Raw genomic sequence first — 14,756 nt, forward strand, 5'->3', positions numbered from 1 at the left:
GTCGATGTCTCTGTGTGTGTATGTGTTTCTGTCAGTGTGTGTGTCGATGTCTCTCTGTGTGTATGTGTTCCTGCCAGTGTCTGTGTATGTCTCTGTGTATGTGTTTCTGTCAGCATATGTCTATGTCTCTCTGTGTGTGTATGTGTTTCTGCCCATGTGTGTGTATGTCTCTGTGTGTGTATGTGTTTCTGCCCGTGTGTATGTGTATGTGTATGTCTCTGTGTGTGTGTTTCTGTCAGTGTATGTCTATGTGTCTGTGTGTGTATGCGTTTCTGTCAGTGTGTGTGTGTTTGTGTGTGGAAGTGATTGTGTGTGTTTGTGTATGGAAGTGATTGTGTGTGTGTTTGTGTATGGAAGTGATTGTGTGTTTGTGTATGGAAGTGATTGTGAATGTGTGTTTGTGTGTGGAAGTGATTGTTTGTGTGTGTGTTTGTGTATGGAAGTGATTGTGTGTGTGTTTGTGTGTGGAAGTGATTGTGTGTGTGTTTGTGTGTGGAAGTGATTGCGTGTGCGTTTGTGTGTGGAAGTGATTGTGTGTGTGTTTGTGTGTGGAAGTGCTTGTGTGTGTATGTGTTTCTGTCAGTGTGTGTGTGTATGTCTCTGTGTGTGTATGTGTTTATGTCAGTGTGTGTGTATGTCTCTCTATGTGTATGTGTGTGTTTTTGTGGAAGTGATTGTGTGTGATTGTGTGTGTTTGTGGAAGTGATTGTGTCTTTCTTTGTGTGCATGTTTCTATGTCTCTGTGTGTATGTCTCTGTGTGTGTTTCAATGTCTCTGTGTGTGTATGTGTTTCTGTCATTGTGTGTGTATGTCTGTGTGTGTATGTGTTTTTGTCAGTGTGTGTGTATGTCTCTCTATGTGTATGTGTTTCTGTATGTGTGTGTTTTTGTGGAAGTGATTGTGTGTGATTGTGTGTGTTTGTGGAAGTGATTGTGTCTTTCTTTGTGTGCATGTTTCTATGTCTCTGTGTGTATGTCTCTGTGTGTGTTTCAATGTCTCTGTGTGTGTATGTGTTTCTGTCATTGTGTGTGTATGTGTTTTTGTCAGTGTGTGTGTATGTCTCTGTGTGTGTATATGTTTCTGTCAGTGTGTGTGTGTGTATGTCTCTGTGTGTATGTGTTTCTGCCAGTGTGTGTGTATATCTCAGTGTGTGTATATGTGTTTCTTTCAATGTGTGTGTCGAAGTCTCTGTGTGTGTATGTGTTTCTGCCAGTGTGTGTGTATGTCTCTGTGAATGTGTTTCTGTCAGTGTATGTCTATGTGTGTGTATATGTTTCTGTCAGTGTGTGTGTGTGTATGTCTCTGTGTGTATGTGTTTCTGTCAGTGTGTGTATGTCTCTGTGTGAGCATGTGTTTCTGTCAGTGTTTGTGTATGTCTCTGTGTTTGTATGTGTTTCTGTCAGTGTGTGTGTCGATGTCTCTGTGTGTGTATGTGTTTCTGTCAGTGTGTGTCTATGTCTCTGTGTGTATGTGTTTCTGTCAGTGTGTCTGTATGTCTCTGTGTGTGTATGTGTTTCTGTCATTGTGTGTGTATGTCTGTGTGTGTATGTGTTTTTGTCAGTGTGTGTGTATGTCTGTGTGTATATGTTTCTGTCTGTGTGTGTGTGTATGTCTCTGTGTGTGTATGTGTTTCTGTCAGTGTGTCTGTATATCTCTGTGTGTGTATAGGTGATTGTGTGTGTCTGCCTGTGCGTTTGTCTATGTGTATGTGTATTTGTCAGTGTGTGTCTATGTCTGTGTGTGTGTATGTGTTTCTGTCAGTGTGTGTCTAGGTCTCTGTGTGTGTATGTGTTTCTGTCAGTGTGTGTATGTCTCTGTGTGAGCATGTGTTTCTGTCAGTGTGTTTGTATGTCTCTGTGTGTGTATAGGTGATTGTGTGTGTCTGAATGTGTGTGTATGCCTGTGTGTGTGTATATCTCTGTGTGTGTATGTGTTTCTGTCAGTGTGTGTGTCGATGTCTCTGTGTGTGTATGTGTTTCTGTCAGTGTGTGTGTCGATGTCTCTCTGTGTGTATGTGTTCCTGCCAGTGTCTGTGTATGTCTCTGTGTATGTGTTTCTGTCAGCATATGTCTATGTCTCTCTGTGTGTGTATGTGTTTCTGCCCATGTGTGTGTATGTCTCTGTGTGTGTATGTGTTTCTGCCCGTGTGTATGTGTATGTGTATGTCTCTGTGTGTGTGTTTCTGTCAGTGTATGTCTATGTGTCTGTGTGTGTATGCGTTTCTGTCAGTGTGTGTGTGTTTGTGTGTGGAAGTGATTGTGTGTGTTTGTGTATGGAAGTGATTGTGTGTGTGTTTGTGTATGGAAGTGATTGTGTGTTTGTGTATGGAAGTGATTGTGAATGTGTGTTTGTGTGTGGAAGTGATTGTTTGTGTGTGTGTTTGTGTATGGAAGTGATTGTGTGTGTGTTTGTGTGTGGAAGTGATTGTGTGTGTGTTTGTGTGTGGAAGTGATTGTGTGTGTGTTTGTGTGTGGAAGTGATTGTGTGTGTGTTTGTGTGTGGAAGTGCTTGTGTGTGTATGTGTTTCTGTCAGTGTGTGTGTGTATGTCTCTGTGTGTGTATGTGTTTATGTCAGTGTGTGTGTATGTCTCTCTATGTGTATGTGTTTCTGTATGTGTGTGTTTTTGTGGAAGTGATTGTGTGTGATTGTGTGTGTTTGTGGAAGTGATTGTGTCTTTCTTTGTGTGCATGTTTCTATGTCTCTGTGTGTGTTTCAATGTCTCTGTGTGTGTATGTGTTTCTGTCATTGTGTGTGTATGTCTGTGTGTGTATGTGTTTTTGTCAGTGTGTGTGTATGTCTCTCTATGTGTATGTGTTTCTGTATGTGTGTGTTTTTGTGGAAGTGATTGTGTGTGATTGTGTGTGTTTGTGGAAGTGATTGTGTCTTTCTTTGTGTGCATGTTTCTATGTCTCTGTGTGTATGTCTCTGTGTGTGTTTCAATGTCTCTGTGTGTGTATGTGTTTCTGTCATTGTGTGTGTATGTGTTTTTGTCAGTGTGTGTGTATGTCTCTGTGTGTGTATATGTTTCTGTCAGTGTGTGTGTGTGTATGTCTCTGTGTGTATGTGTTTCTGCCAGTGTGTGTGTATATCTCAGTGTGTGTATATGTGTTTCTTTCAATGTGTGTGTCGAAGTCTCTGTGTGTGTATGTGTTTCTGCCAGTGTGTGTGTATGTCTCTGTGAATGTGTTTCTGTCAGTGTATGTCTATGTGTGTGTATATGTTTCTGTCAGTGTGTGTGTGTGTATGTCTCTGTGTGTATGTGTTTCTGTCAGTGTGTGTATGTCTCTGTGTGAGCATGTGTTTCTGTCAGTGTTTGTGTATGTCTCTGTGTTTGTATGTGTTTCTGTCAGTGTGTGTGTCGATGTCTCTGTGTGTGTATGTGTTTCTGTCAGTGTGTGTCTATGTCTCTGTGTGTATGTGTTTCTGTCAGTGTGTCTGTATGTCTCTGTGTGTGTATAGGTGATTGTGTGTGTCTGAGTGTGTGTGTCTGCCTGTGTGTTTGTCTATGTGTATGTGTATTTGTCAGTGTGTGTCTATGTCTGTGTGTGTGTATGTGTTTCTGTCAGTGTGTGTATGTCTCTGTGTGAGCATGTGTTTCTGTCAGTGTGTTTGTATGTCTCTGTGTGTGTATAGGTGATTGTGTGTGTCTGAATGTGTGTGTATGCCTGTGTGTGTGTATATCTCTGTGTGTGTATGTGTTTCTGTCAGTGTGTGTGTCGATGTCTCTGTGTGTGTATGTGTTTCTGTCAGTGTGTGTGTCGATGTCTCTCTGTGTGTATGTGTTCCTGCCAGTGTCTGTGTATGTCTCTGTGTATGTGTTTCTGTCAGCGTATGTCTATGTCTCTGTGTGTGTGTATGTGTTTCTGCCCATGTCTGTGTATGTCTCTGTGTGTGTATGTGTTTCTGCCCGTGTGTATGTGTATGTGAATGTCTCTGTGTGTGTTTCTGTCAGTGTATGTCTATGTGTCTGTGTGTGTATGCGTTTCTGTCTGTGTGTGTGTGTTTGTGTGTGGAAGTGATTGTGTGTGTTTGTGTATGGAAGTGATTGTGTGTGCGTTTGTGTGTGGAAGTGATTGTGTGTGTGTGTGTTTGTGTATGGAAGTGATTGTGAATGTGTGTTTGTGTGTGGAAGTGATTGTGTGTGTGTGTGTGTGTGTTTGTGTGTGGAAGTGATTGTGTGTGTGTTTGTGTGTGGAAGTGATTGTGTGTGTTTGTGTGTGGAAGTGATTGTGTGTGTGTTTGTGTATGGAAGTGATTGTGTGTGTGTTTGTGTGTGGAAGTGATTGTGTGTGTATGTGTGGAAGTGATTGTGTGTGGAAGTGATTGTGTGTGTATGTGTAGAAGTGATTGTGTGTGGAAGTGATTGCGTGTGCGTTTGTGTGTGGAAGTGATTGTGTGTGTGTTTGTGTGTGGAAGTGCTTGTGTGTGTATGTGTTTCTGTCAGTGTGCGTGTGTATGTCTCTGTTTGTGTATGTGTTTATGTCAGTGTGTGTGTATGTCTGTCTGTGTGTATGTGTTTCTGTATGTGTGTGTTTTTGTGGAAGTGATTGTGTGTGATTGTGTGTGTGTGTGGAAGTGATTGTGTCTTTCTTTGTGTGCATGTTTCTATGTCTATGTGTGTGTATGTCTCTGTGTGTGTTTCAATGTCTCTGTGTGTGTATGTGTTTCTGTCATTGTGTGTGTATGTCTGTGTGTGTATGTGTTTTTGTCAGTGTGTGTGTATGTCTCTGTGTGTGTATATGTTTCTGTCAGTGTGTGTGTGTGTATGTCTCTGTGTGTATGTGTTTCTGCCAGTGTGTGTGTATATCTCAGTGTGTGTATATGTGTTTCTTTCAATGTGTGTGTCGAAGTCTCTGTGTGTGTATGTGTTTCTGCCAGTGTGTGTGTATGTCTCTGTGAATGTGTTTCTGTCAGTGTATGTCTATGTGTGTGTATATGTTTCTGTCAGTGTGTTTGTATGTCTCTCTGTGTGTGTATGTGTTTCTGTCAGTGTTTGTGTATGTCTCTGTGTTTGTATGTGTTTCTGTCAGTGTGTGTGTCGATGTCTCTGTGTGTGTATGTGTTTCTGCCTGTGTGTGTGTATGTCTCAGTGTATGTGTTTCTGTCATTGTATGTCTATGTCTGTATGTATGTGTTTCTGTCAGTGTGTGTGTGTATGTGTTTCTGTCAGTGTGTGTGTCGATGTCTCTGTGTGTGTATGTGTTTCTGTCAGTGTGTGTGTCGATGTCTCTCTGTGTATGTGTTCCTGCCAGTGTCTGTGTATGTCTCTGTGTATGTGTTTCTGTCAGCATATGTCTATGTCTCTCTGTGTGTGTATGTGTTTCTGCCCATGTGTGTGTATGTCTCTGTGTGTGTATGTGTTTCTGCCCGTGTGTATGTGTATGTGTATGTCTCTGTGTGTGTGTTTCTGTCAGTGTATGTCTATGTGTCTGTGTGTGTATGCGTTTCTGTCAGTGTGTGTGTGTTTGTGTGTGGAAGTGATTGTGTGTGTTTGTGTATGGAAGTGATTGTGTGTGTGTTTGTGTATGGAAGTGATTGTGTGTTTGTGTGTTTGTGTATGGAAGTGATTGTGAATGTGTGTTTGTGTGTGGAAGTGATTGTTTGTGTGTGTGTTTGTGTATGGAAGTGATTGTGTGTGTGTTTGTGTGTGGAAGTGATTGCGTGCGTGTTTGTGTGTGGAAGTGATTGCGTGTGCGTTTGTGTGTGGAAGTGATTGTGTGTGTGTTTGTGTGTGGAAGTGCTTGTGTGTGTATGTGTTTCTGTCAGTGTGTGTGTGTATGTCTCTGTGTGTGTATGTGTTTATGTCAGTGTGTGTGTATGTCTCTCTATGTGTATGTGTTTCTGTATGTGTGTGTTTTTGTGGAAGTGATTGTGTGTGATTGTGTGTGTTTGTGGAAGTGATTGTGTCTTTCTTTGTGTGCATGTTTCTATGTCTATGTGTGTGTATGTCTCTGTGTGTGTTTCAATGTCTCTGTGTGTGTATGTGTTTCTGTCATTGTGTGTGTATGTCTGTGTGTGTATGTGTTTTTGTCAGTGTGTCTGTATGTCTCTGTGTGTGTATAGGTGATTGTGTGTGTCTGAGTGTGTGTGTCTGCCTGTGTGTTTGTCTATGTGTATGTGTATTTGTCAGTGTGTGTCTATGTCTGTGTGTGTGTATGTGTTTCTGTCAGTGTGTGTATGTCTCTGTGTGAGCATGTGTTTCTGTCAGTGTGTTTGTATGTCTCTGTGTGTGTATAGGTGATTGTGTGTGTCTGAATGTGTGTGTATGCCTGTGTGTGTGTATATCTCTGTGTGTGTATGTGTTTCTGTCAGTGTGTGTGTCGATGTCTCTGTGTGTGTATGTGTTTCTGTCAGTGTGTGTGTCGATGTCTCTCTGTGTGTATGTGTTCCTGCCAGTGTCTGTGTATGTCTCTGTGTATGTGTTTCTGTCAGCGTATGTCTATGTCTCTGTGTGTGTGTATGTGTTTCTGCCCATGTGTGTGTATGTCTCTGTGTGTGTATGTGTTTCTGCCCGTGTGTATGTGTATGTGAATGTCTCTGTGTGTGTTTCTGTCAGTGTATGTCTATGTGTCTGTGTGTGTATGCGTTTCTGTCTGTGTGTGTGTGTTTGTGTGTGGAAGTGATTGTGTGTGTTTGTGTATGGAAGTGATTGTGTGTGCGTTTGTGTGTGGAAGTGATTGTGTGTGTGTGTGTTTGTGTATGGAAGTGATTGTGAATGTGTGTTTGTGTGTGGAAGTGATTGTGTGTGTGTGTGTTTGTGTGTGGAAGTGATTGTGTGTGGAAGTGATTGTGTGTGTTTGTGTGTGGAAGTGATTGTGTGTGTGTTTGTGTATGGAAGTGATTGTGTGTGTGTTTGTGTGTGGAAGTGATTGTGTGTGTATGTGTGGAAGTGATTGTGTGTGTGTTTGTGTGTGGAAGTGATTGTGTGTGTATGTGTAGAAGTGATTGTGTGTGGAAGTGATTGCGTGTGCGTTTGTGTGTGGAAGTGATTGTGTGTGTGTGTGTTTGTGTATGGAAGTGATTGTGAATGTGTGTTTGTGTGTGGAAGTGATTGTGTGTGTGTGTGTGTTTGTGTGTGGAAGTGATTGTGTGTGTTTGTGTGTGGAAGTGATTGTGTGTGTGTTTGTGTATGGAAGTGATTGTGTGTGTGTTTGTGTGTGGAAGTGATTGTGTGTGTATGTGTGGAAGTGATTGTGTGTGTGTTTGTGTGTGGAAGTGATTGTGTGTGTATGTGTAGAAGTGATTGTGTGTGGAAGTGATTGCGTGTGCGTTTGTGTGTGGAAGTGATTGTGTGTGCGTTTGTGTGTGGAAGTGATTGCGTGTGCGTTTGTGTGTGGAAGTGATTGTGTGTGTGCTTGTGTGTGTATCTGTTTCTGTCAGTGTGCGTGTGTATGTCTCTGTTTGTGTATGTGTTTATATCAGTGTGTGTGTATGTCTGTCTGTGTGTATGTGTTTCTGTATGTGTGTGTTTTTGTGGAAGTGATTGTGTGTGATTGTGTGTGTGTGTGGAAGTGATTGTGTCTTTCTTTGTGTGCATGTTTCTATGTCTATGTGTGTGTATGTCTCTGTGTGTGTTTCAATGTCTCTGTGTGTGTATGTGTTTCTGTCATTGTGTGTGTATGTCTGTGTGTGTATGTGTTTTTGTCAGTGTGTGTGTATGTCTCTGTGTGTGTATATGTTTCTGTCAGTGTGTGTGTGTGTATGTCTCTGTGTGTGTATATGTTTCTGTCAGTGTGTGTGTGTGTATGTCTCTGTGTGTATGTGTTTCTGCCAGTGTGTGTGTATATCTCAGTGTGTGTATATGTGTTTCTTTCAATGTGTGTGTCGAAGTCTCTGTGTGTGTATGTGTTTCTGCCAGTGTGTGTGTATGTCTCTGTGAATGTGTTTCTGTCAGTGTATGTCTATGTGTGTGTATGTGTTTCTGTCAGTGTGTGTATGTCTCTGTGTGAGCATGTGTTTCTGTCAGTGTTTGTGTATGTCTCTGTGTTTGTATGTGTTTCTGTCAGTGTGTGTGTCGATGTCTCTGTGTGTGTATGTATTTCTGTCAGCGTGTGTGGATGTCTGTGTGTGTATATGTTTATATCAGTGTGTGTGTATGTCTCTCTATGTGTATGTGTTTCTGTCACTGTGTGTGTGTTTGTGTGTGGAAGTGATTGTGTGTGTTTGTGTGTGTGTGGAAGTGTTTGTACGTTGAAGTGATTGTGTGTGTTTGTGTGAGGAAGTGCTTGTGTGTGTGTGTATGTTTATGTGTGGAAGTGATTGTGTGTGTGTTTGTGGAAGTGATTGTGTGTGTCAGCATGTGTGTGTGGATGTTTCTGTGTTTATGTGTTTATATCAATGTGTGTGTATATCTCTCTATGTGTATGTGTTTCTGTCAGTGTTTGTGTGTGTGTGTGTGGAAGTGATTGTGTGTTTATGTGTGGCAGTGATTGTGTGTGTGTTTGTGTGTGGAAGTGCTTGTTTGTGTATGTGTTTCTGTCAGTGTGTGTATGTCTCTGTGTGAGCATGTGTTTCTGTCAGTGTGTTTGTATGTCTCTGTGTGTGTATGTGTTTCTGTCAGTGTTTGTGTATGTCTCTGTGTTTGTATGTGTTTCTGTCAGTGTGTGTGTCGATGTCTCTGTGTGTGTATGTGTTTATATCAGTGTGTGTGTATGTCTCTCTATGTGTATGTGTTTCTGTCACTGTGTGTGTGTTTGTGTGAGGAAGTGCTTGTGTGTGTGTGTATGTTTATGTGTGGAAGTGATTGTGTGTGTGTTTGTGGAAGTGATTGTGTGTGTCAGCATGTGTGTGTGGATGTTTCTGTGTTTATGTGTTTATATCAATGTGTGTGTATATCTCTCTATGTGTATGTGTTTCTGTCAGTGTTTGTGTGTGTGTGTGTGTGTGTGTGGAAGTGATTGTGTGTTTATGTGTGGCAGTGATTGTGTGTGTGTTTTGTGTGTGGAAGTGCTTGTTTGTGTATGTGTTTCTGTCAGTGTGTGTATGTCTCTGTGTGTGTATGTGTTTCTGTCAGTGTTTGTGTATGTCTCTGTGTTTGTATGTGTTTCTGTCAGTGTGTGTGTCGATGTCTCTGTGTGTGTATGTATTTCTGTCAGCGTGTGTGGATGTCTGTGTGTGTATGTGTTTATATCAGTGTGTGTGTATGTCTCTCTATGTGTATGTGTTTCTGTCACTGTGTGTGTGTTTGTGTGTGGAAGTGATTGTGTGTGTTTGTGTGTGTGTGGAAGTGTTTGTACGTTGAAGTGATTGTGTGTGTGTTTGTGTGAGGAAGTGCTTGTGTGTGTGTGTATGTTTGTGTGTGGAAGTGATTGTGTGTATCTGAGTGTGTGTGTGGATGTCTTTGTGTGTATGTGTTTATATCAATGTGTGTGTATGTCTCTCTATGTGTATGTGTTTCTGTCAGTATGTGTGTGTTTGTGTGTGGAAGTGTTTGTGTGCTGAAGTGATTTTGTGTGTGTTTGTGTGTGGAAGTGATTGTGTGTTTGTGTGTGGTAGTGATCGTGTGTGTGTGTGTGTGTTTGTGTGGAAGTGATTGTGTTTTTCTTTGTGTGTGTGCATGTTTCTATGTCTATGTGTGTGTATGTCTGTGTGTGTTTCAATGTCTCTGGGTATGTATGTGTTTCTGTATTTGTGTGTGTATGTCTATGTGTGTATGTCTGTGTTTCTGTCAGTGTGTGTATCGATGTCACTGTGTGTGTATATGATTCTGCCTCTGTGTGTGTGTATGTGTGTGTGTGTGTGTTTAAGTGATTGTGTATGTCAGATTGTGTGTGTCTGCCTGCGTGTGTGGATGTCTCTGTGTATGTATGTGTTTCTGTCAATGTATGTCTATGTCTGTGTGTGTGTATGTGTTTCTGTCAGTGTGTGTGTATGTGTTTCTGCCTGTGTGTGTGTATGTCTCTGTGTATGTGTTTCTGTCAGTATATGTCTATGTGTCTGTGTGTGTATGTGTTTATATCAGTGTGTGTGTGTGTGTTTCTGTCAGCGTGTGTGGATGTCTCTGTGTGTGTATGTGTTTATATCAGTGTGTGTGTATGTCACTCTATGTGTATGTGTTTCTGTCAGTGTGTGTGTGTGTTTGTATGTGGAAGTGATTGTGTGTGTTTGTGTGTGGAAGTGATTGTGTGTTTGTGTGTGTGTGTGTGTGTGTGGAAGTGATTGTCTGTATGTATTTGTGTGTGTGTGTTTGTTTGTGGAAGTGATTGTGTGTGTCTGAGTGTGTGTGTCAGCCTGTGTGTGTGTGTGTCTCTGTGTGTGTATGTGTTTATATCAATGTGTGTGTATGTCTCTCAATGTATGTGTTTCTGTCAGTGTGTGTGTGTGTTTGTTGTGTGTGTGTGGCAGTGTTTGTGTGTGGCAGTGATTATGTGTGTGTGTGTTTCTGTCAGTGTATGTCTATGTATGTGTGTGTGTATGTGTTTCTGTCTCTGTGTGTGCCGATGTCTCTCTGTGTGTATGTGTTTCTGTCAGTATGTGTTTCTGTCAGTGTATGTCTATGTCTCGGTGTGTGTATGTGTTTCTGTCAGTGTGTGTGTCTCTGTCTCTGTGTGTCTCTCTCTCTGTGTTTCAATGTCTCTGGGTGTGTATGTGTTTCTGTCATTGTGTGTGTATGTCTGTGTGTGTATGTGTTTCTGTCAGTGTGTGTGTATGTCTCTCTATGTGTACGTGTTTCTGTCAGTGTGTATGTGTGTTTGTGTGTGGAAATGATTGTGTGTGTGTGTGTGTGTGTGGAAGTGATTATGTGTGTGTTTGTGTGTGGAAGTGATTGTGTGTGGAAGTATTTGTGTGTATGTATTTGTGTGTGTGTCTGTTTGTTTGTGGAAGTGATTGTGTGTGTCTGCCTGTGTGTGTGGATGTCTTTGTGTGTATGTGTTTATATCAATGTGTGTGTATGTCTCTCTATGTGTATGTGTTTCTGTCAGTGTGTGTGTGTGTTTGTGTGTGGAAATGATTGTGTTTGTGTGGAAGTGATTGTGTGTGTTTGTGTGGGGAAGTGATTTTGTGTGTGTGGAAGTGATTGTGTGTGTTTGTGTGTGGAAGTGATTTTGTGTGTGTGGAAGTGATTGTGTGTGTTTGTGTGTGGAAGTGATTGTGTGTGTTTGTGTGTGGAAGTGATTTTGTGTGTGTGTGTGTGTGTGGAAGTGATTGTGTGTGTTTGTGTGTGGAAGTGATTTTGTATGTGTGTGTTTGTGTGTGGAAGTGATTGTGTGTGTTTTTGTGTGGAAGTGATTGTGTCTTTCTTTGTGGGTGTGCATGTTTCTACGTCTATATGTGTGTATGTCTTTGTGTGTGTTTCAATGTTTCTGGGTGTGTATGTGTTTCTGTCATTGTATGTGTATGTCTGTGTGTGTATGTGTTTCAGTCAGTGTGTGTGTATGTCTCTGTGCGTGTATATGTTTCTGTCAGTGTGTGTGTGTAAGTCTGTGTGTGTGTCTGTGTGTGTGTTTCTGTCAGTGTGTGTGTCAATGTCTCTGGGTGTGTGTGTGTTTCTGTCATTGTGTGTGTATGTATTTCTGTCAGTTTGTGTGTATGTCTGTGTGTGCATGTGTTTCTGTCAGTGTGTGTGTATGTCTCTGTGTGTGCATGGGTGATTGTGTGTGTCTGAGTGTATGTGTGTGTGTATGTCTCTGTGTGTGTATGTGTTTCTGTCAGTGTGTGTCTATGTCTCTGTGTGTGTGTCTCTGTGTGTATTTCAATGTCTCTGTGTTTGTATGTGTTTCTGTCAGTGTGTGTGTATGTCTGTCTGTGTGTGTTTCTGTCAGTGTGTGTGTATGTCTCTGAGTGTGTATGGGTGTCTGCCTGTGTGTGTGTATTTCTCTGTGTGTGTATGTGTTTATGTCAGTGTGTGTGTATGTCTCTGTCTGTGTATGTATTTCTGTCAGTGTGTGTGTATGTCTCTCTGTGTGTAGAGGTGATAGTGTGTGTCTGAGTGTGTGTGTGTCTATGTCTGTGTGTGTGTATGTTTCTGTCAGTATGTGTCTATGTCTCTCTGTGTGTATGTGTTTCTGTCAGTGTGTGTGTATGTCTCTGAGTGTGTATGTGTTTCTGTCAGTGTGTTTGTGTGTCTCTGAGTGTGTGTGTATATGTGATTGTGTGTGTCTGTGTGTGTGTGTCTCTATGTGTGTATAGGTGATTGTGTGTGTCTGAGTGTGTGTGTGTGTCTGCCTGTGTGTGTATGTGTTTCTGTCAGTATGTGTATATATCTCTTTGTGTGTATGTGTTTCTGTCAGTGTGTGTGTATGTCTGTGTGTGTGTATAGGTGATTGTGTGTGTCTGCCTGTGTATGTGTATGTCTGTGTGTGTACAGGTGATTGTGTGTGTCTGCCTGTGTGTGCGTATGTCTCTGTGTGTGTATGTGTTTCTGTCAGTGTGTGTGTATATGTCTCTGTGTGTGTATGTGTTTCTGCCAGTGTGTGTTTATGTCTCTGTGTATGTGTTTCTGTCAGTGTGTGTGTGTGTGTGTCTCTCTGTGTGTATATGTTCCTATCAGTGTGTGTGTATGTCTCTGTGTCTGTGTATATGTTTCTGTCAGTGTGTGTGTGTATGTCTGTGTATGTGTGTATGTATTTCTGTCAGTGTGTGTGTATGTCTCTGTGTGTGTTTCTGTCAGTGTATGTGTGTGTCTGTGTGTGTATGTGTTTCTGTCAGTGTGTGTGTATGTCTGTGTGTGTTTCTGTCAGTGTGTGTGTATATCTCTTTGTGTGTATGGATGATTGTGTGTGTCCGAGTGTGTGTGTCTGCCTGTGTGTGTGTATGTCTCTGAGTGTGTATGTGTTTCTGTCAGTGTGTGTGTGTGTTTCTGTCAGTGTGTGTGTATGTTTCTGTGTGTGTATAGGTGATTGTGTGTGTCTGAGTGTGTGTCTGCCTGTGTGTGTGTATATCTGTCTCTGTGTGTGTGTTTCTGCCTGTGTGTGTGTCTATGTCACTGTGTGTGTGTGTTTCTGTCAGTGTGAGTGTATATCTCTGTGTGTGTGTGTCTGCCTGTGTGTGTGTATATCTGTGTGTGTGTGTTTCTGTCAGTGTGTGTATATCTCTGTGTGTGTAAGGTGAGTGTGAGTGTGTCTGCCTGTGTGTGTGTATATCTGTGTGTGTGTGTTTCTGTCAGTGTGTGTGTATATCTCTGTGTGTGTGTGTGTTTCTGCCTGTGTGTGTGTGTCTATGTCACTGTGTGTGTATGTGTTTCTGTCAGTGTGTGTGTATATCTCTGTGTGTGAGTGTGTCTGCCTGTGAGTGTATATCTGTGTGTGTGTGTGTGAGTGTGTGTGTCTGAGTGTGTGTGTAAGGTGAGTGTGTCTGCCTGTGTGTGTAAGGTGAGTGTGAGTGTGTCTGCCTCTGTGTGTGTAAATGTTTGCACTGACTGCACATCAAGACATCTCTCCAGAGCTGCTCTGAAAATGCCTTTGATGTAATGCGCGCTCCCGGTTGACGTCAGCCTCCGACGGGTACGCGCCCTCCGACTGTATCAATTTCCTGGGCTCGATCAGCTGAGAGCTGTTGGCGCAGTGAGCTGCCTCTGCCCGGTGCCCGGTGCCCGGTGCCCAGCTGCTTGCCACCCCGTTTCCCCGGGAGGCTGGGGACCATGTAAACGGCTCAAGGTGACCCAGGCTTGGTCTCCCCTCCGCCCTCCGGCTCCCTGTCCCCGGGGGCTGCTGCTGAGGATGAAGCCGCTCTTCCAGCTCCGCTCCCCGCTGCCTGTCCACCTCTTGCTGCTGTCGCTGCTACTGAACCCAGGAGGCTGCAAATCCCGTACCTACGGTAAGGAGCATCACCGGGCACCGAGGGAAGGCTGTGATAGTGATAGTGATAGTGTTAGTGTTTAGCTGGCGTTGTGGTAGGTCCTCTAAAAAAGCTGATGTTTGTATTTAAATAGGATTTGGCAGTCCATCTCTAGAGTGAGGTAGCTTGAGTTCATGTTTATATTTAAATAGAATTAGATTACCTACAGTGTGAACACAGGCCCTTCGGCCCAACCCGTCCCTCCAAAGAGTAACCCACCCAGACCCATCACCCTCTGACTAATGCACTATGGGCAATTTAGCATGGCCAATTCACATCTTTAGATTGTGGGAGGAAACCGGGGAGAATGTGCAAACTCCACACAGACAGTCGCCTGAGGGTGGAATTGAACCTGGCTCCCTGGTGCTGTGAGGCGGCAGTGCTAACCACTGAGCCACCGTGCCGCACCTTGTTGGGCAGTAGGAGGCAGGTCGTAATGACCACAGTAAGAAGCGACTCCAGCCTTAGGGTGCATGCAGGCCGCCTTGTAGTGCCAACTCCAGCTCCATCACTTCTGTCACTCCATAGCCCTAGCTATGGGCGGTACGGTGGCATAGTGATTAGCACTGCTGCCTCACAGCGCCAGAGACACGGGTTCAATTCCCACCTCAGGTGACTGTCTGTGTGGAGTTTGCACATTCTCCCTGTGTCTGTGTTAGTTTCCTCCGGGTGCTCCAGTTTCCTCCCACAGTCCAAAGATGTGCAGGTCAGGTGAATTGGCCATGCTAAATTGTAGTGTTAGGTGCAGGGGTAAATGTAGGGAAATGGGTCTGGGTGGGTTGCGTTTCGGTGGGTCAGTGTGGTCTTGTTGGGCCGAAGGGCCTGTTTCCACACTGTAAGTAATCTAATCTATTTCCCCCAATTTCCATTTGAAATCATTAGTTGTTTGTGCTTCCAAACCTGGAATACCATTGGTCACTAGGTTAAATAAATCTTCCCTCCATTCTCCATCTCCTCCTCTCATATCTGTTGCCTGATC

The 14,756-nt window shown here is 43.0% G+C and overlaps 1 protein-coding gene across 1 annotated transcript in view; it reads left to right on the plus strand.

Moving 5' to 3' along the window:
- LOC132817315 (receptor-type tyrosine-protein phosphatase-like N) overlaps window positions 1–14,756 on the plus strand; it is a 281,771-nt gene that overhangs the window by 15,901 nt on the left and 251,114 nt on the right. Inside the window, exon 2 of the mRNA XM_060827725.1 lies at window positions 13,434–13,756. Within this exon, the coding sequence (XP_060683708.1) occupies window positions 13,434–13,756 (323 nt within the window). The remainder of the gene's footprint in view (window positions 1–13,433; window positions 13,757–14,756) is intronic.

The sequence above is a fragment of the Hemiscyllium ocellatum genome, chromosome 7 (assembly GCF_020745735.1).
Source record: "Hemiscyllium ocellatum isolate sHemOce1 chromosome 7, sHemOce1.pat.X.cur, whole genome shotgun sequence".
NCBI lineage: Eukaryota > Metazoa > Chordata > Chondrichthyes > Orectolobiformes > Hemiscylliidae > Hemiscyllium > Hemiscyllium ocellatum.